Genomic DNA, 21,018 nt, shown 5'->3' on the forward strand with positions numbered 1-21,018 from the left:
CTGAGCTAGACCCATGTGTGGGCACATATTTCCCAGGTTGGGGAGACAAGGACGTGGAGGGCAGCCAGCTCTGTACACATTTCTGCATTCAGAAATCCATCTGGTGGATCCTCACCTGCAGGAAGATATTTAAAAGCGAGATTTTAGAAGGAATTGGAGGGTTTGTTTTCAGCTCGCTCCTTATTTTCCTGTGTTTTTTTCTTCATTTTAAGAACGCGAACCAGAGATGACATTTTGTCTAGACGTGAAAGATCAAAAGATATCAGCCCACCCAGCAGATGGTCTCCATCCCGGAGGAGGTCTCGGTCACCCATTAGGAGGAGGTCTCGGTCACCCCTTCGACGCAGCCGATCTCCACGAAGGAGGAGTAGGTCCCCTCGGAGGAGGTAAAGACACCACGTGGGGTTTTTTTGTTCATTTTATAGGATACAAAGAAAAGAGTCACAAGGTACCCTATGTGTAAAAAGATAACGCATTTCTCAGTCCCTACTCATATAAAAGTTGGCATAGTTGGATTAATTTTGTCCTTCATTAATTCCTTTGTTGTATTCCTTGGAACTGCTCTGTATCTTTGTTTTACAAACTGATTTTCCTCCTTTTCTTTTAAAAAACAAGAAAATAAAAAGCAAAACAAACAAGCAAACAAATCCCTCTTCCTGTTACCAGGGATAGAGGCCGAAGAAGTAGATCTCGCCTTCGAAGGAGGTCCAGGTCACGTGGTGGTCACAGACGTAGGAGTAGGAGCAAGGTTAAAGAAGACAAATTTAAAGGTAGTCTTTCTGAGGGCATGAAAGTGGAACAGGAGTCTTCATCTGATGAGAAGTAAGTCTTAAGATCTAACTCGCTGTCTTAAATATGCAGGTTTAGTAATGTGGGGAACCAGTTAAAACACTATACTGTAGTTTTTTGGGTCATCATTTAAAACCTTAATCATGTTTTATTACTTTTAATCTTGTCAAATTACCACTGGGATAATTGAGATCTGTTGTTTGGTGGGCAGACCTTGTGGGGCTCATGTGTGGTTTGGTTTCTAATTTCAACTTGATGAATGTCTTGAAAATAATTTGGTCTGTGCGTATCTCAGCATATTACTTGAGAAACTGGAAGGATTAATTGCTGCTAGCAAATTGTTTTCTGTATTTGCTAAATATCTAATCTGACAGCATGAGATAATGCATTCGTAACAATCAAATGTGCAGTTGGGACTGAAACGCTCGCTCTCAATGAGCTATCAGTGGATACGTTTTCTCAGCAAGGAAATATGAATATACACACTGGGATTTAATACGTTTTGCTTCTGAGTCAGGTTAACAATTTTTGTTCAATATTCTGTTGTGTGCTTTCTGCACTCAAAAGCAGCATTTAGTAGGATTCAGTACGCAATCACGTGTTTATGATGCTATATAAAAAGTAATTATATTTTTATAGTCTCGAAGATTTTGATTTGGAAGAAGAGGATGAAGAAGCAGAAATAAGACAGCGAAGGTTACAGCGGCAAGCAATCGTTCAGGTACGTGGGGTTGTATTATGGCATGGGTTACAGAAATATGTTTTTAGTGTGAAGTGCGATAAAGGAGAAGGGTATTAGCCTATTACAATAGCATTCACTATTACTATTTTTTTCCCAATTAAATTATTGTAGAGATTAGTCTTGGTCAAAGCTTACACTTCTACTGCACAGCATCATCACTTCTAAGACTGAAGCAACTCTCCCGTGAGTCATTTTCATGTCACAATCAAATGTTCTCTGGCAGTCCTATGATGTGACATGTTAAAAATACTCTCATTTATTCTCATCTATAGGTTTTCCTCAGGGCTGTGCTGTTGATATTATAATATCAGTTTAATGCTGTTAGATATCAATTAATCAAAGTGGTGAGCTTGTTTCAAATAGAACTTGTCCCTTTCTGAAACTTCATAGAGCAACTGAATTGGTTTCCCCCCTCATGAAAGTCAAGAATGTATTCAGTCAGACATTTGTATTCACTGCCATGAAGGTCTTGTTTCTGGTAAGAAGGTGGCAGTAGTGACAGGGTAGTGCGTGACTGAGTCCAGGCCGAGGGGATGTAATTGCAAAGCACAAGTAGGCTCTTCTTTTAAAGGTTATCTTTTTTATCTTTTTAGTATAAATTTAATGATAAAATCCTTCAGAACAATGACTGAATTATTTCCTAAGTACTTTATTTTAATCCTTGCTTGCCAAAATGTTGTCATAATGAATCTGTCAGTACTAACATTATGTCAGGCACAAGGAAGGAAATACAGAAATACAGAGGAGCCTGAAATGTCATGCACCTTTTCAGTTCTATTGAGTTGTAGCGGAATTGAGTTTTCATGAGCTGTATCCAGTTGCATCCAGTTCTGGGGCCCCCAGCACAAGCAGGACACAGAGTTGTTGGAGCAGGCCCAGAGGAGGGCCATGAAGATGATCAAAGGGCTGGAGCACCTCTCCTACAAGGACAGGCTGAGAGAGCTGGGGCTGTTCAGCTTTGAGAAGGCTCCAAAGAGACCTTATAGCAGCCTTCCAGTACCTGAAGGGGCTGACAGGAAAGCTGGGGAGGGACTTTTTATAAGGGCACGTAGTGAGAGAACAAGGGAAAATAGTTTTAAACTGGAAGAGGGTAGATTTAAACTTTGATATGAGGAAGAAATCTTCTACTGTGTGGGTGGTGAGACACTGGAACAGGTTGCCCAGTGGGGCTGTGGATGTCCTCTCCCTGAAGGTGTTCCAGGTGAGGCTGGATGGGGCTTTGAGCAACCTGGTCTAGAGGGAGGTGTCCCTGCCTATAGCAGGGGGGATTGGAACTACGTGATCTTTCTATGATATCTAATTCTACAAATGATCTTTTGCCATTAGAGATGTAGATGATTATGAAAGCAAGGGTTTAATGTTCAGCACAAGCCACTAGGAATGAAAATACAAATAATTAAGCTGTGATAAGCTGTAATGCTGAAGTTAATAATCGTGTTTCTGTTCAGAAATACAAGGGCCAAACAGAAGATAGTAATATATCTGTGCCATCTGAACCAAGCAGTCCTCAAAGTAGTACACGCAGCCGCTCAAATTCACCAGATGACATCCTGGAAAGGGTAGCTGCTGATGTGAAGGAGTATGAACGGGAAAACGTGGACACCTTTGAGGCATCAGTAAAAGCCAAGCACAACCTCATGACAGTGGAACAGAACAACGGTAAGAATCTGAAACCTCGCTTCTAATGCAGTGTATTAAAACCATGCAAAAGAGATGTATTCTTTTGTTTATATATACCTCTAGACTTAGGTGCATGTTGACTTTTTGTACAGAGCTTGCAGTATTGAATATTAAGATATTTCAAACATAACATTAAAAATAATAAAGCTTGTTTGTTAAGGAGGTTGATGAGAACGAAGTGTTCTCCATATTTCTAGTAACCCTTAGTACAGTTCATGCTATAAATATGGAAGAGCGGCTAATGATGCCTGACTGGATAATTAAGGATCAACTCTTTGTAAATGAACATTTTTCACTTATGTGTATTTTTTCTTAGAAGCTTAATTTATTTCTCTTCATTTTGGAGTGGGCTGCAAACCATGACTTCATTCATTTATTTATTGGTTAGAGCAACTGTCTGAAGAATACACATACATCTGAAGTTGCTTAGAATGATGGGGCTTTTGAGAGTCATTGCTAGCATGTCCACCTTTTCTCTGTTAGCACAGCACAAGTTGAAACAGAGTCCTTTTTATGTGAAACACTCACTAATGTATTTTTTGTGTGAGATGTATGTACTGCTTTCTAATTTGCCCACTAAAAGATACGGCAATGGAACTGTTAGCTATACAGACATTTTAATGACATTAGAGAGGATTCGAAAAAAAGATGAGTTACACCAGTGCACTGCGGGAACTTTGGTATATTGGTAGGTATCTGAATTGGAGGTGGCTATAACCGAAGTAAACAGGATCATTTGGGTTCTTTTTTGCCAGAGCAATATATAACTTGACCTTCTATAAAGGCACAATAGTAAGTCACTATAGCAATAGTTAGTAGCTCACTGCAACCCAGTTTAAATATTAGTAATTGAAATTAAAAGAGAAAATTAAGGCAGTTGCTAGTAGGGTCAGTGCCTTGAAACAACAGTGCTAGTGTGATGGATGGCACTTTCTGATGCTTTCAGAAGATTGATATTTTGTGTGAAAGTGGTTACCTCAGGATACTGGAGAACGCAAAGCTTAATCATTTGTTTTTCACCTTTGCTTAATATCCTAATTGGTGCCTGTGACTGACCGCAGTCATAAAGGAATGTTACTGCCATGTGTATTATGAAATAGCTTGAAGTTTGTTTGCATTCAACAATCAATACTTTATTTATGGTCCTTTGTTTTTATCTTGTCAACCCACTAAAAAGTCTTTAGGACTTTAAAGATGATTAAAAGGTGAGAAAGGGATAATCTTCTCCAAGTTAAGGTTGTTTGTCTTTTAAACATAATTAGCTTCATCTTTCTTTCACTGTAATCTCCATGAGATGCTTTGTGTGTAGCTGACAAAAGCATTTCCCAAAGAGTTTCTGGGCTCTACAACTTTGGTTTTTAGTAAAATACTTTGTGATTACCGGAAAATCCTGCACTTGTACATTGAAACCATGTCTGCATTTATTAAGAAGTATAAATGTATATTTCTGTGCAGTCACTTGTGAGGATCATACAAAGTATGTACCTTTCCTTCCTGCTGTGTGAGTTGCTTGAAAGCTGCTATACTTAATTTTTCAAGGAGGTACTATTTTGTTTTTTGAGTGCTTTGAAGAACTTGACCACCTCATTTTATGTGTATAATGTAAATCAGCTCTAACTTTTCTTGCAAATACTTTACTTTGCCACCATGTTGATTTTGAGATTGCACTGTATCAATATCAAATCACAGTTTACATTGCTAACTGCTGTGCGCTATTCCTCACCTGGAATAATGTGAATTTCCTTTCAAGGTTCAGCTCAGAAGAAACTGCTGGCTCCGGATATGTTCACAGAATCAGATGATATGTTTGCTGCGTACTTTGATGTAGGTAATCCCTGGAGATGAAATGTGCGATTCTTTTCTTGCTTTGCTTTTTTATTGAAGGGTTGCTGTCACTTGAGGTTTGTGGGAACACTGAGCTGTAAAAGCAAAGTAACTGATTTGATAATTCTCATATTTTGATCAGTTGAAGCAGACAAAGTAGCTTCTTATATTTCAGTGAAAGAATACCTGCAATTGGTAGGATTTGGGCCAGAGTAAACAACAAATTAGGTATTTCACCTGCTGTTTAAATGAGAGCTGCGATGGCACACACTAACAAACTTCATACTAACTTTTTATGTTAAAGTTGCCACATTTTACTGTTCGTTCAGAGATGTGTACTTTCCTCAGAGGTTCACGTGATGTTAATTAGAAAGCCTGTGTAATGTATTTTAATTTGCTCATGACGTGCTGTAGTGATGTGGAGGCTTCTTTTTGGTGAAGAGACGTGGTTCCCATTTCTACTTCTTGCACTGTTCCAGCATCTTTCCTCAAAACAGGCTGAAGCAGTTTGCAAGTCTCAGCAGCCCCTTAAATACTTGTTGCTACTGATACGCAGTCACTGAGAAATAAAGTCAAGGCAACAAATTCCTTTTAAGATGGAAATTCTCCAGTTAATCTTGCTTTATGGCAGATGAAATCTATTAGTTCTCACAGAAGATTGTTGACAGGAGGTGTCACTGTAATAAAACCGATACACACACGGGCACACCGGAGGAGAAAGATAAATACTGCAGGAATAGTGGTGGTTTAGGTGCTCTTAAAAACATCGGGATAATGAGTAGGGATTTAAACGGTTTGTAAGTAATCAATTTCTGCTCTACAAAAATTGTTCAGTCAAAGATGTTTTTTACTACTCATGAATTGGAATTTGTGACAATATTGTCAGCTCAGTTAAGCAATGTCAGCAGCGACTGTAATGCTTCTGTGATTCTAAGTGTAACAGTATGGATTTTGTGAGGTGGCATTGAATGAACAGAAAGAAATTCGAGGCTTAAACAGTTACATTTATCCCCCTGATTGCTAAGCTTTTATTACTACAAATATACTGTAAGAAGTAAGACTAATTAATATGGTCCAAACTGTGTGTTCTAATTTGACTTGTATAAATTCATTGCAGGTAATGGTTGAAACATGTCTCATTTCTCATACTTAATAATAGTTCTGTTGCTTGTCCCTATCCCATTCCCTTGCAACAGTTTTCAAACTCTGGTATTTAAGTAGCATTCTGTGTTCAGTAGTTCTTCTCTCCTACAAGATAAATGTGTTTGTAGTGTGGAGAAGAGCATTGATTCAGTAGGAGAAAAGTGCCTCGTAATGTGAACTTCTGATTTTTAGAAGTAAACGTTAAAGAAAATATACAGCTAGAGCACATAAGCAAAACTGTTTCATTTGCTCTTTTTGCTACAGAGTGCTCGTCTAAGAGCTGCTGGGTTTGGAAAAGACTTCAAAGAAAACCCCAATCTCAGGGATAACTGGACTGATGCAGAAGGCTATTATCGTAAGTTTCATTTATTGGTTTGCGACTGTAGCAAGGAGGAGGATGCTAAATGGAAAGGAACCTCATGTCAAAGTACTGAAATGCTCTAACATGAATATTCTGCTGTGAGTGCCGTGCTGAATATGGTGTGCCCAAAGCAGTTTTCTGTTCTTGCATACTTGTGCAGCATCAAGTTGCCCCTAGATATAAAACTATGGTTAGGGTAAAACTCAAACCTGCCCATAGTTAGAGCTGTCACATCACCCTCATGAAGGAAGGAAGGAATGAAGGAATGCTTGCCAGGATCTGAAACCAAGAAATCTAGCATCCAAGAGAATATAGGTGGCACTTGTGGTAGTCATTATCTAGGATTCAGAATGGAGATAGTGAGTGAGTGAGCATGTTTTACTTACTGGTCAGTGTTAAAGGCTCATTTGCAGGTTTAAGGGCCAAAATAAATATACCTGTAATGGATACAATGAGCATGCAGGTTTTAAATTCAAGAAGGGAAGGATTCCAAACTTAGAGTTGCTGATGTTGCCCATGATTTCCACAAAGACTGGTGCTAGTGTGCTATGAAATTAAGTGATCATACTGTTGACATTATTTAGAACCATTTATTTTTCATAAAATGTTTCACTGTGCGTACAACACGTAACTCTTACTTGAATTGCTTGATTTTTATTCTTCAGGTGTTAATATAGGTGAAGTTCTAGATAAACGTTACAATGTCTATGGTTACACTGGTCAGGGAGTCTTCAGTAATGTAGTACGAGCCAGGGATATGGCAAGAGCAAACCAAGAAGTAGCGGTTAAAATCATCAGGAACAACGAACTTATGTAAGTAATGTTTTTGTTTAGTAATACTATAATAAAGCATGTGAGACTTTTGGAAGTTTTTCATGATGTGATTTGAATCTTCCTTTGTTTCAAGTGAAGTAACAGATTACAGCTGTGGTTCCTGCCTTTTCTGCTAATAGGAGCCATATAATTGGAAGCGCTTGAGGACTATGTATCCGCACTCACAGGAGAAGGGTACTTGCATTTTCATCAGGCACTTTCTCATTTGCAAAACTGCAGGGAACAGTGGTGGCAAGAACTAAGCTTGACATTGATTATGTTGTCTGCCCAGTCCTAGGATTTTTGAGATGGGAATCAAGGACTGTAAACTTCTGGTTGGATGAATCAAATCCATTTGGGAAGCCGTGGGATGGTTACTAGTCAGTCATTTCTAACTTAGAGAAAGACATTTCAGTTAATTATTTTTGCATATTCTCCATATGTGCGCATGCATAGAGGATACGAAAAAGTGATGATACTCTGCCTATGGGAAAGAAAATCACTGGAGGTCTTTTAGACTGAGTGACCCTTAGCTAGGGTGATGTTGTATTAAACTGTGTTATGTTATGTAAGGATTCAGAATCTCTAATACTCATTTTCAGCATCTGCTGCCATATACCTACAGTCATGCGTTATGTACTTATCCATTACAGATAACTTAGATGGAAATATTTTCCATGTGTTTTACACCAGAAGTCTTAAAAGTTGTTTTGGTTTGTGTGCAACTGAGTTATTTTGAGCTATATGAATAGTACCTAGAAATTTTTAGGGGAAAAACAAAACGTAATAAGCTCGTTTAGTTTGGTGTGTTAAGACAATTTGGTTTGGGTGTGTACTTGACTGCAGCCAGTTTAGTTTAAAACTTTTAAAACTGTGTAAGTGGCCACGTTATTTAAAAACAAACAGGTGGGAGAAGAATAAGTAGATAATCACAGGTGATCAAAGACACATAACCAAGGGGTAGACACCAACCGTGAACCACTACTGCGGCTTTTGCAGGCAGTGCTACATTATGTAGTACTATTAAATCTGACATCTAAAACCGCAGAAGTAAATCTCAAGGTTTAAACAAGGCGCTAGAATCTCACTTGCTTTGTTTTCTAATTGTATTTCTTTGTGTGCAGGCAAAAAACTGGCCTAAAAGAACTGGAATTTTTGAAGAAGCTCAATGATGCAGATCCCGATGACAAGTTCCATTGTCTAAGATTGTTCAGGCATTTCTACCACAAACAACATCTCTGTCTGGTATTCGAACCACTGAGGTAAGATGACAAGTGTGTGGCGTCCTTTGTGAAAAGTAAAGTACCACTGAAAGTAATCTTTACCTTTCTGTTCCTGACTATTGTTTTAAGGTTGGTACTTTGTTCCATTGCCAAGATCGAAGTAAAGAATGTCTAAAGAAAAGACAAACAAACCTGGAAGCACAATATGCTGAACTAGTTCATATTTTCATAGTGAACTGTGTTATTGTAAACTTTGTGCCCAGTTGATATTTGAAACAAAGTAATTTATTAATAATAAATTGATAATTAATTTAATTGCATTAAATTATTTGGAAATTACTCATCTCACGAATGTTTCCCTTAACGACTTTTTTTTAGTGAAAATATTTTTTGTAGCTTTACATAATTCTTTACCATGTGGGTTTGGATTAAGAACGCATTACCAGAGAGGTTGAGCAAATACTGTATATTCTGTGAAGAACAGATATATAGCAACAACCTACAGAAGAAGATGGTTACACAGTGCTCTATAAACTTACCTTTAAATAATAAGGATTCTTTGGCAGGCTAAGGTGTAGACACTGTGTTTTATCATGGATCTAGACACTTTGGTTGCTTTAATTCCTTTTCCCGCGTTGATGTTATTTGTATCAATTGCTTGTATCCTAAGTTCTGACTGTTGTATTGGTTTTAAATGTACAGATGGAAACAAAATGTACAGAAGGTATATAAGTGAATGAGTAAAGGGAAAACTACCAACGGTGGTGCCTTGACTGAAGCAGCTGAGGCAGTCCTCCCTGGTGAGCGATCTCCAAGAGATACTGCTCCAGTGGGAGTCAGCCCTTAAATGAGATCTCAGAGGGGATGGAGTCAAGCTCCACCCCTTCCGGGAGCACAGCTACATCACTCACCTGTGCTCCCACAGCTGACCCCATACTTGCCTCAGCTGATTAATCAGAGGTTCAGGCTGTGATTACCAATCTCCCATACACTCCACCCCTTCACAGCGTGAACCAATGATTAGGTGAGTTTTCCCTTATCACAGAGACCCAACGCGACGCTGATACAATTTCCCGTCGCACCGAATGCTGATGTTATTCAAATGATGATTGGATGGGTATTCACGATCTTCCGTGGGCCAGTGCTTGATAGATGTTACTGGAGACAAGCCATCTCGAGGTGCAGGTCCATTTGCGTTTCATTAGTCCACACAAATTGTTCTCTGATGGTCCTAGAGGCTTAGAATCTTAGGGAGAGTAATACAGATGTTTCAAGGGTACCAGGAGAGGAAGGTCTGCCCTCCAGGGCAAGATACAGGCCGTATTCTTGTCTTGGGTCAATACTTCCGCTCGCACCGGATTATGTCCCGGCCTCCGATACCATACTCTCTGGCCAGATATCTGTGGCTGTATAACTATATCTGGCACCAGAGGAGGAGTCCTGATCTGCCATAGGGACATGATGGGTGTCCCTTTAGCAATAAAGACCGGAGTATTGACCACGATGTCAGTAGGCCATGTACCTATCACCGAGGGGGTAACTGAACCTCCCACCTCCAATAGTCTCCCCCAAGGTGCAAGTAGGCCACACCACTTGGGTCCTACTTGCACCTTCCAGGGCCAATTTATCTTATGGATTCCTGGTTTTAGATTCTCAGGGGCAGGGAGCAGAAGATTATTGTCATTACCAACCTGCGGTTTTACCTCATTATCAGCACCTGTAATTTGAATCCTAAGAGGGGAGGCCCATATAGTGTGTAACATTTTCAGAGCACTGGGTCTGCCATCCCGAGGTCTTTCGTTCAAGTCCCGCAGGGTTTCGTATAATCTTTTTGTCCACCCCTGCAGGGACTGAGAGTCTGTCTTCAGGGCAGCCTTAAGAATACCATTGTAGCGTTCAATAAGGCCTGCCCCTGTTGGATTATATGGCAGATGGAATCGCCATTCAATGTTGTTCTCTTCTGCCCAGCGCTGTATCATCGCTCCAGTAAAGTGAGTCCCTTGGTCGCTCTCGATGACTTGAGGTGTCCCATATGCAGACATCAGTTTAGTGAGTGCCTTAATTGTATATGCTTGATTTGCCTTTGGTACGGGATAGGCTTGCAGCAGTCCACTTACAGTATCAACGCAGGTCAGGGCATATCTCGCCCCCTCAGACCGAGGGAGGGGCCCAATGTAATCAACCTGCCATCTCTGAAGAGGACTATATCCTCTAGCAATGTGGGATGTTGTTTCAGGCAACGGCCTTGTTCTCATCTTCGAGCAAGCGTCACAGTCCTGACATGCTTGGACGATATCAGATAGCTGTACAGGCAGTCCCCATGCTTTAGCAGCTGCCCACATTATCTTTTGTCCAGCATGCCGTAGCTTCTGATGTAACCATCGGGCAATATTTTCGGATTGTGAATTCCCAATCCATCGAACTCGGGCCAGTGTGTCTGCTTCATCGTTTCCTGGTGACTGCAGGGGTTGATGACCAGAGACATGGTAGACACATACCGTCCTGTGTTTGACTGTATTCCAAATGTCTACCCACATGTCTTTCCCCCAGATCGGTCGGGCGTGGATAGTCCATTCCTGGGTAGCCCACTGCGTAATCCACAGAGTAAGCCCCCGGTACACGGCCCAACTATCCGTACAGATGTTCAGGATGCCATCACCAGGTTCTTTAGTTATAACCATCCACACGGCTCGTAATTCTGCCCATTGGCTGCTCTGACCATCCCCCTCATCAAACCAGATTGTCTCAGTAGAGGGATGGTATGCTATAGCTCGCCACTTGCTCGGGTTGCCTCTGCTGGACCCATCCGTATACCAGGCATCTTCAGGAATAGGATATCTTCCTTCCTGAACAGGGCTCTTCTCTGGTGGAGCGACCATTGGTTCTTTCGGCGTATCACTGCGATATGTCACTGGGCCTAGGATCTTCTGTAATTCCTCCTTGAGTGGAGACGAAGACAGGCTGCTTCTTTGACTTAGATAGGCGACCCATCGTGCTACCGTCTGTGCTTGGGCCACCCCTGTCTTAGGAAGGTGAGTTAGATCTCTTACCCACCCCTGGATCGGTAATGTAGTTTTAACTATAACCTCTGCTGTTTGCGTTATTGGCTCTACCGCTTGTAACGCTGAATAGGCAGCCAATAACTGTTTTTCAATCATGCTGTATCTTTCTTCTGCTCCGTGCCAAACCTGAGACCAGAATCCAATGGGGGTTCGAACAGAACTCTGGCGTTGCCACAGGCCCCAGCCAAAACCATCCTGGGTAACATGAACGTCTAGTTCAGCTGGGAGGGTCGGATCAAATATACCCAATGCCTGGGCTTGTTTAACTGCCAGCTTTGCCTGTTGGAAAGCATCTTGTTCTACCTTCCCCCAGTTCCACGATTGACCCTTCTTGGTAAGCTTATACAATGGCCTCAACAACTGAGCTAAGTGAGGTATAAAGGAGCGCCAATACCCTAATATACCTAAGAACTCTTGTAGCTGTTTTGATGTTGTAGGGACTGGGAACGCTTGGACTTTATCCACTACTGCACTGGGTAGTACTTTGGTTTTTCCGGACCAAATTACTCCCAGGAATTTTACAGATAGCCCCGGACCTTGCACCTTCTGTGGGTTTATAGCCCACCCTCTCTTTTGCAGATAAGCTATCAATAAATCTGCTGCTTGTCTCACCGCCTCTAATGAATCGGACGTTAACAGGAGGTCATCAATATAATGATATAAATTTACATTATGTGGCTTCTGCCACTTAGCCAGATCACGCGCCACCAAATTATGACAAAAAGTAGGTGAATGCACGTACCCTTGCGGCAGAACCTGAAAAGTCCACTGCCTGCCTTCCCATGTGAATGCAAACTGGTCTTGTGATTCTTCACTAATCGGAATACTGAAGAATGCATTCGCTAAGTCTAGGACACAGTGATACGTTTTAATTTCTCTACTTAGTGTGTCCATTAGGGAGGCAATATTGGGTACGGCTGCATGAACGGGCGGCGTGACCTTGTTTAATTCCCTGTAATCCACTGTCATCCTCCATGTTCCATCCGATTTTCGCACTGGCCATATTGGGGAGTTGTACGGGCTATGTGCAGGCCTTATAATACCCACTCTTTCTAATTCCTGCACTGTTTTTGTTATTTCATCCTGCCCACCTGGGAGTCTGTACTGTTTTACATTAGTAATCCGACGTGGCTTGGGCAGACAAATAGGCTCATGTTTTGCATGGCCTCTCAATATTGTCTGAATTGCCCGGATACTAATGCATCTCTGCCGCAACCGGAACTCTCCCACTGTTGTGTGGAGAGCCAGACCCCACAAGATATCAATTCCCAATATGTACTCCGGAATTGGAGCAATAGATACCTTGTACTCCCGTGGTGGGAGGCGCCCGACCCCCAATTTTACCCAAGTTTGGGTGACTGGAACGGTCTGTCCCCCAAAGCCTCCAATCATTACTTTGTTCCCTCTGAATTTTGTTGGGTCTCCATAAATTATAGATGTTTCCGCCCCCGTATCAACGAGGGCCATAACCTTCTGCACATTTTCTCGGGACCAATATATTGTCAATTCCACATAGGGCCTCCGGTCCCGTCTAGAGGCCCTAGGGTGACTGACGTCCCTCATCACGCCATAAACTGGGCCAGATTCAAGTCTTTTACCTCTGATGCCTCTGGTACTGTGACCCGAGGCACCTGAGGTGGCCTCTTTTTCCTATTTGGCACGATAAAGTCTTCTAGATTCCAAACTGTTGTTGGTCGTCGTTCTATAAGCCTTATCCCCGGTCTTTTGGGGCGGTTTTGAAATTTTTGTTCATCCTTCAGCTGTTTCCACAACTGAAGCAGAACGTGATTGGGCTGCCCATCAATTTTGGCAAATTGAACACCTGCTCGGAGTAGATCATTAAACATTTGTTTTCGGGACACCCTAATGGGTCCCGCCCGAGGGGTTCGTGGAGCCGATCTCCTGGCTCGGGCTATTGGAAAAACTTCAGGATCTTCAATTACTCTAATATTGCGCTTGGTTCTTAGGCGCTCCGTTTCCCCCAGGTCCGCTACCAATTGGGCAGCATGCTGGACTGCTGCCTCTGCGGCCACTAGAGGATTCAATATAGAAACCAATGTTCCATACATATGTGAGGGAGCCTGTTGTAAGATTAGGTCCCTCATTCCCGCGGAAAACTTCACCATGTCCGGACTAACAGATACATCTTCATAGACAGCCTCTCGCATGCCTAGTTCCCGGATATAATTTTGTAGGTCTTCCATAGAAGACCACATTCCTGTATGTATTGGCATGTCTGTTTTATTTGACCATACCATACGGCAGGCAGCCATTATCCAATCTACGATCGAATGATTCTCTTCAGGGAACTGGGACCCTGAGTACAATCTCTGCCTCAGGGCAGGATGGACTGTTATAGTTGCTAGTTTAGATACCTCGGAGCCGCTAACTATTACACTTTCTGCTCCCGAGTCCCATAATCGTAACAGCCAGGCTGGGACACTTTCCCTTGGTCTTTGCCTGAAGCGCTGTACTAGATCCATAAGTTCGGTGGGCGTATATGGACGTGCTGTTACGTGTAAATAGGAGTCAGCAGGGGTCCATTGATCAGGAGGCACCCCTGCTGGTCGCTCCTGGACTTTTTTTTGTTTTTTGGGTTATCATAGGACGGACTTCTAATAAGTCCGTCTTAAGTGGCTCTTCTAGGTCAGATTTAGTGACCTTAGTTTGATCCGATGTTTCAGGATCCTTACTATCATCCATTGTAATATATCTAATTTGGGGGGTGTTTGAAAAAAATGATGAATTTTTCCCCGTTAATAGATTAATTTCGCCCTCCAATTTTTCAATGCGGGCTTTTAATAATTGATTTTCATGTTCAGTCTTATCTGATTTAACCTCTGCCTGATTTAAAGCATTCAATAAAGGCCAAGCAGCCATGGATGCAGCCATTTGCCTTTCTTTGGTTGTCAAAATATCTTTTTGCAACCCCTGAAAGTATTCAGTTAGATGGTAAGGGGACATATTGCCCGTTACCCGTAAGGGCCCCCATTGTTCGATAATCGTCGCTAATTGAAAATATGGGGACGCCTCAAACCCTGGTATTTGTCCAGGGAGGATTTTCCCTAAGGGGGTGATCTTCTCCCCCTTGAACCAGCTAAACACATTCCACAGGAAAGACATTTTTTTTTTCCGATATTTGCAGGCTCCTGCCTGGCTCGCCAAATGTATTGGTTTTAAATGTACAGATGGAAACAAAATGTACAGAAGGTATATAAGTGAATGAGTAAAGGGAAAACTCACCAACGGTGGTGCCTTGACTGAAGCAGCTGAGGCAGTCCTCCCTGGTGAGCGATCTCCAAGAGATACTGCTCCAGTGGGAGTCAGCCCTTAAATGAGATCTCAGAGGGGATGGAGTCAAGCTCCACCCCTTCCGGGAGCACAGCTACATCACTCTCACCTGTGCTCCCACAGCTGACCCCATACTTGCCTCAGCTGATTAATCAGAGGTTCAGGCTGTGATTACCAATCTCCCATACAGACTGTGTATTTCAATTTTTGCCATAGATACTTGAGGATAAATCATTTGCTGAAGCAGTGCAAGATTAATGAAGTGACTAAGATATTGTCAATAATAAGCCTTTTCACAGAGTCATAGATTCTATTATAAGGTTTATTGTTGACAATATATGATCCTATATTCTTTGTAACACATTTGCACGTTGCTTATATCCAGTTATGACCTTGTTATGGATTCATCTTTTCACCTGCTGTTCAAGTCATCGAAACATTGCCTTTTCAGCTTCCTTCTTTTGTGTATTCTCTTTTCTAATCGCTTCTCAAGGAACTGAGCACAACGGTTGTACAGCTGTTAAGAAAATGCTGTTCATGTGCAAATCAATTATTTCCAATTCATCCGGACTAAAAATGTGTTCTGAAGTGATATGTCCAGTCTAGTGAGTAATGATATACTATAGCATAGGTCTGATTGACCAGCATTTTTGTTCCATTGCTGTACAAATAGTGAGGTATGTATCTTAAGCTAATGTCACTTTTCCCCCAGAATTTCTGACGTTGACTTATTCCTGTTTCTCTTTCAGTTTAGAAGGCGAGTATATTTTCCCTTACAGAGCTCTTTTGTTTTCTCTCTTTCTTACGATAGTATGAATTTACGAGAGGTGTTGAAAAAGTATGGGAAAGATGTTGGTCTTCATATTAAAGCCGTGCGTTCCTACAGCCAACAGCTGTTCCTGGCTTTAAAACTTCTTAAAAGATGCAACATCCTACATGCAGATATTAAACCAGATAACATTTTGGTAAGTAATAACTAATTGAAAAACGAAGTATTTCATTTACTTCTACCTTTCTGAAACAAACTTGCATCCACTCGTACCATTTTAGAAAGGAGGTCTTCCAATAGACAGTATTCTTTATTAGGTAAAGTCTTCGGACTTTTTATCAGTAGCTGAAAAATGTTCTTGTTTCTACAAAATGAAAAAATGAAAATAGTTTGGTTAAGCCTGAAAGGAGATTTTGTGCATTTGAATAAGAGGATTGAAGAAGTCCTTGCTGTCCTTTTCTTTTTTCCCCATGAAACATTCTGCTTAGCGGAGCGTAGGAGCTACATCAGAGGAATCAAATGTTTTGACTTGGGTTTTCTTGGTGGTCACCCATGGACAAACTTAGATTTAAAATGATCATTTTGTGGCTCTTGGCAGCCTGATGGAGTAGTTGGTGACCCTGCACATAGCAGTATTTAGTGGCTGCATGAGGGATTACCTTTACAGCTGACTTTGGTACCTGACTTGGATGAGGCAAAGCAAAGCTGATGCCATAATGCCTTGGAAGAGCTGTATGAACACCGTATCAAATTATGTACTGTATTTATTACCCATTTAGAAAGTACTTTCATGTATGTGTGTGGGATCATTTTGGTGTTTGAGTTAAATAGATGCTAATGTATGCTAATGTATATGTATTCCTTTCTGTGCCTTTCAATTAGTGTCATGCCACAAGTCTCCAAAGCAATGAGAGTATGGTTTTGACTTCCTCAGCTCATGTCACTATTAGTGTGCTCCGTGCAGAAATCTTAATACAAGCAGACAAAGAAAAACCTAATTCAAAAGCTAATTCTGGGCGTGTTTTCTGTTTATTTTTTAATACTTCTACAGATGGGAGCTGCTAACTTATACTGAAAGTTTGTTTTTTTCCCCCTACTCCTAAAATACACACTGTTGATGCAGCAATAAAGAAATAACACTGAAAAAAATAATAAAATCAGTAAGAGAGTATGTGAAACTGATGACTTTGTATTTCTTAGGATCTGTCGCTTCCAGTCGAAGAAGGTTTGACAATTTTCTTAGAATACAGAGAAGGCAGACTAAATTATGGGAAGAAACTGGAAATTGAAGGCTGAATGTTTTTCTTATCTCTGATTTAAATGTATTGTTAGTCTTATAATGCTGTTGCCAATTTTGCATACAAATAGTGCTAATATTCACTTATGTTTAACTTTCAGGTGAACGAATCTAAAACGATATTAAAGCTTTGCGATTTTGGATCAGCTTCACATGTTGCAGACAATGACATCACACCGTATCTAGTTAGTAGATTTTACAGAGCTCCTGAAATCAGTAAGTACATTCGGACTGAGTACACTTGGGCAGGTTGCGTCAGTAGTAGCAAATGAAAATTTTGATGTGAGATAACTCTTTGTTTGGTCTCAGCAAACCATCGCTCTGAAAATACGATGGCAGTCAAAAAATTCAGCCATAGAAAGCATGTTTTATGAGTCTTCATGAGTGTTCGTGGTCAGCTCAGTGAGAACATGAAGGAGTCATTCCAATTGGTTATAGGTTTGTTTTAATTTAGAGGTGCTGTTCTGACTTTGTCTAACATAAGCTATGGTGATTAGTTTGGGTGATAGGTAAAAACCTCCCTTTCTGTAATTGGGATACTGCAAAAGTGAGAATTCTTTCAGTTGTCACCCCTTCTTATTCCTAAGAGGAGGAGGGAGCACTGATAGAGTTTCTAGATCGGACTTTTTTTATTTGTCTGGTTTCGTGGTATTATCTTTAAAGCTGCCACCATGGAATTAACTTGAATTGCTCTGTTTCAGTTATAGGAAAAATCTATGACTATGGTATAGATATGTGGTCTGTAGGCTGCACGTTATATGAACTTTATACAGGAAAAATACTCTTTCCTGGCAAAACCAATAACCATATGTTGAAACTAGCCATGGATCTCAAAGGAAAGATGCCAAACAAGGTAAGAAAAATAAGATTAGGGTTTGTATTTGATATCTGAAACTGCTGTTACAAACCAGTAAAATATACTGTGTTTTCTCCATGAAATTCTTTCTTATCACACACATCTCTTAATAGCGAGTATATATCAGATATCCTCTGAATGTGTAATTTATGCTAATTTAAAATTAGGTGAAGTAAAAGTATACAGCTTCTTTTTCGTAGACTAAGTATAAAGGGAAAGCAGAAACCTTCTAAGGCACTGACCTGAAAAAAAAATGTTGTAAGTCAACGGGAGGTATTATGTCCTTCTTCAGCTGGTTTCAATGTTATTTTTTCATTCAGCATAGTTATTTGATGTGTAATTCAGTAATAGTAAGTTATTCATGTTTTACTGGTGAGTAGATGTTGATGCCAGTTGTGAAATTCATTAATATAGAGAGCTTACCTAAAGTTCTTGTCTTTCCCTGATTTTCCAGATGATTCGAAAAGGTGTGTTCAAAGATCAGCATTTTGATCAAAATCTCAACTTTATGTATATAGAAGTAGATAAAGTGACAGAAAGGGTAAGTCCTTAATGTGTCTACTGTTACCAGTCTTTCAAACATACTTTAACATTTTAATTATAAACAAAACTTTGTCAACTCTCAAAATGTCCTTTTGTAGAGGCATATGCAAGTTACATGGTTATAAACTGGATAAACAAGATTGCACCTTGAGTAAATCACAATGACACAGAAGTGGTGGGGATGACTAATTCACCAGAGGGCCACACAGCCATCCGGAGAGGCCTTAGTAGGTTGGAGATATATCTCATGAAGTTCAGCAAGGGCAGTACAAAGTCCCTGAACTAGGGGAGGAGCAGCCCTGGGCACCAGTACGCAGTGGAGGCCGCCCAGCCAGAAAGCAGCTTTGCAGGAAGGGACCTGGGGTCTTGGTGGGCACCAAGTTGAATATCAGCCAGCAGTGTGCCCTTGCTACTAAGAAGGTCAGTGGTATTCTTGGCTGCATTAGGCGAAGTTTTGCCAGAAAGTCAAGAAGGATCAACTGATCTTTATTGGTAAGGCTACACCTGAAGTACTGTGTCCAGTTCTGGGCTCCTCTTTCCAAGAGGGACTAGTACATAGTAGAAAGAGCTCTGTGTAGGGTCAAGATGATGAGAGGACTAAAGCATCTCTCCTGTGAGGAAAGGCTGAGAGAATAACAACTATTAAGCCTGGAAGACAGGAAGGCAGGGGCAGAGGAATCTTATCGATATGTATAAATAATGGAATAGAGAAAGGGTGCAGTAAAAATGAAACCAGTCTCTTCGGTGGTGCTCAATACCGAGAAAAGAGGCAGTTGGCATGGACTGGAACATCAGATACGATTAGCTACTGGCAAAAGATGCAGTCTGGCCTGTCCCAGCGGCTTTATTTCCGCTATTTTCCTTTGCCTGCCATGAGTATTTATGAGGCCATGTGATGATGAAGAGCATTGCTGATGGGAGATAAGAAAACCCTGCAAAAATATTGCTGCTTAAGCGGTGTAAGAATTACAGCGGTTCTGTGTATTTCCACTGTTGTACAAGGTTGCCGTTTTTGTGTTTGTAGGAGAAAGTTACTGTAATGAGCACCATTAATCCAACTAAGGACCTGTTAGCAGACTTGATTGGGTGCCAGCGACTCCCTGAAGACCAGCGTAAAAAAGTACACCAGCTGAAGGACTTGTTGGACCAGATTCTAATGTTAGATCCAGCTAAACGGATTAGCATCAACCAGGCTCTGCAGCACGCCTTCATCCAGGAAAAAATTTAAACCAGATGAAGAAGTTCAAAGGGTTTGAGTAATTAAGATACAAAGACTGAAGAAATTTCACAGCAGTTATTAATGTATATAAACATAAATATTTGCCCTGCAAAGTTGAGGAAGAAAAGATACATTTGAATTAACATCAAGGCTGATATTTCTTTTAGAAATGTTAGAGTAATTCTGTTTTGTGTCTTTTGTGAAAATTTTCACTGTAGAACTGTTTTAATTGCCAAGACTGCACAGAAGTACAATGCTAATGTATATGGTTGCAGTTCGTATATATTATAAAAAAGAAAAAAGCATCTGTTTAAAAAAAAGAGAAAGAAAAAAAAAGAGCAGTAATACTGGGTGGTTGATTTGTTTTTAGCAGACTTGGCTTCATTTTTGTCTTTAAAAAATGGCCAGCATAAATGCTGTTTATATTCACATTTTCCTAGGTGTGTGTGTGCAGGCCACAGCAGCATGCCCTTGGTGTAGTCAGTGCCGAAGGGGGTCTGTTCCTTCTTGAGCCTGCCCGCAGGGATGGTCTCCTCTTTTAAAGCAGGTTGTGTACAACTTTCAGTACACTGAAGGTAAGCTAACCCATCAACATCACCGGTGTTTAAGCTGTTATTTTACTGGAACGACTGACAAATGAGAGACAGTAGCGTTGTGGCAGAATTCCCTGCATGTTTGATAAATGATCTTGTTTTTATTTTCTGGCATTGCAACTGTGGCATAGTTACAGCTCCCGTTCTGTTCATCACACTTACAATTTTGAGAGTGCGCACTTGATGGATAGAGCGCCTTCAGTGTACTGTTTCTTATGACTTTAATTTTTTTAATCGACTTGCTATAGACTTTGTATACATTTTGTTAAATACAGTTCACTATGACATAGAGCCAATACTTACGGAAGAGTTTTCATTTAGTAATTACATACGTTGGGATCTCGTTTGAAAGAACTTATATCTAAAGGATAGACAGACAACATAATGAAACTTTTTAACTATTTGTATGTCATTTTGAAAGTGTACTGCTTTATGCTAAAAGTGTTTCATTTGTTTTCATTGTTTTCATTATTTGTGATCATGTTGTCTTTCAATACAGGCATAAACCTTCCACTCTTGAACAAAGCAGCTGCTTTTTAAAAGCGGTAATTGCTTCTTTACCTTTTATTTCTTTTGTAAATGAAGCTTTTCTTTAAAAAACAAAGATGTGACTCTAAAGTGTTGTCTCTCTTGCATAAAACAGTTGACACTTACTTATTGTAAAGTGAAGATTGTTCTGCTGCATGTAAAGTGGACCATGCAGATTTCTGTATGTTTTCAGTATGCATCATTAGATAATAAAGTCTTTTGTGAACAAGGCATTTGTAGCCATTTTTAAAAGAATCTGTCTTCAGTGATGGTAAATCAGGTAAT

General features: G+C 40.6%; 1 protein-coding gene across 2 annotated transcripts in view; it reads left to right on the plus strand.

Moving 5' to 3' along the window:
- The window catches only part of PRP4K (pre-mRNA processing factor kinase PRP4K), a 30,984-nt gene that overhangs the window by 7,467 nt on the left and 2,499 nt on the right, over positions 1 to 21,018 (plus strand). The window contains exons 3-16 of one of the 2 annotated variants that reach the window (XR_011902775.1): positions 213 to 386; positions 667 to 822; positions 1,429 to 1,510; positions 2,980 to 3,190; positions 4,962 to 5,035; positions 6,443 to 6,533; positions 7,205 to 7,352; positions 8,477 to 8,614; positions 15,740 to 15,893; positions 17,096 to 17,210; positions 17,696 to 17,847; positions 18,305 to 18,391; positions 19,418 to 20,187; positions 20,705 to 20,750. Coding sequence is in view for 1 of the 2 variants with exons in the window: in XM_072327730.1 (XP_072183831.1) it covers positions 213 to 386; positions 667 to 822; positions 1,429 to 1,510; positions 2,980 to 3,190; positions 4,962 to 5,035; positions 6,443 to 6,533; positions 7,205 to 7,352; positions 8,477 to 8,614; positions 15,740 to 15,893; positions 17,096 to 17,210; positions 17,696 to 17,847; positions 18,305 to 18,391; positions 19,418 to 19,621 (1,786 nt within the window). In the remaining variant the exon portion in view is untranslated. Of the gene's footprint in view, positions 1 to 212; positions 387 to 666; positions 823 to 1,428; positions 1,511 to 2,979; positions 3,191 to 4,961; positions 5,036 to 6,442; positions 6,534 to 7,204; positions 7,353 to 8,476; positions 8,615 to 15,739; positions 15,894 to 17,095; positions 17,211 to 17,695; positions 17,848 to 18,304; positions 18,392 to 19,417; positions 20,960 to 21,018 lie in introns of those variants that run through there. The other variant, XM_072327730.1, reaches the window with a different exon arrangement.

Source organism: Excalfactoria chinensis, chromosome 2 (genome assembly GCF_039878825.1).
Source record: "Excalfactoria chinensis isolate bCotChi1 chromosome 2, bCotChi1.hap2, whole genome shotgun sequence".
NCBI classification, from domain to species: domain Eukaryota; kingdom Metazoa; phylum Chordata; class Aves; order Galliformes; family Phasianidae; genus Excalfactoria; species Excalfactoria chinensis.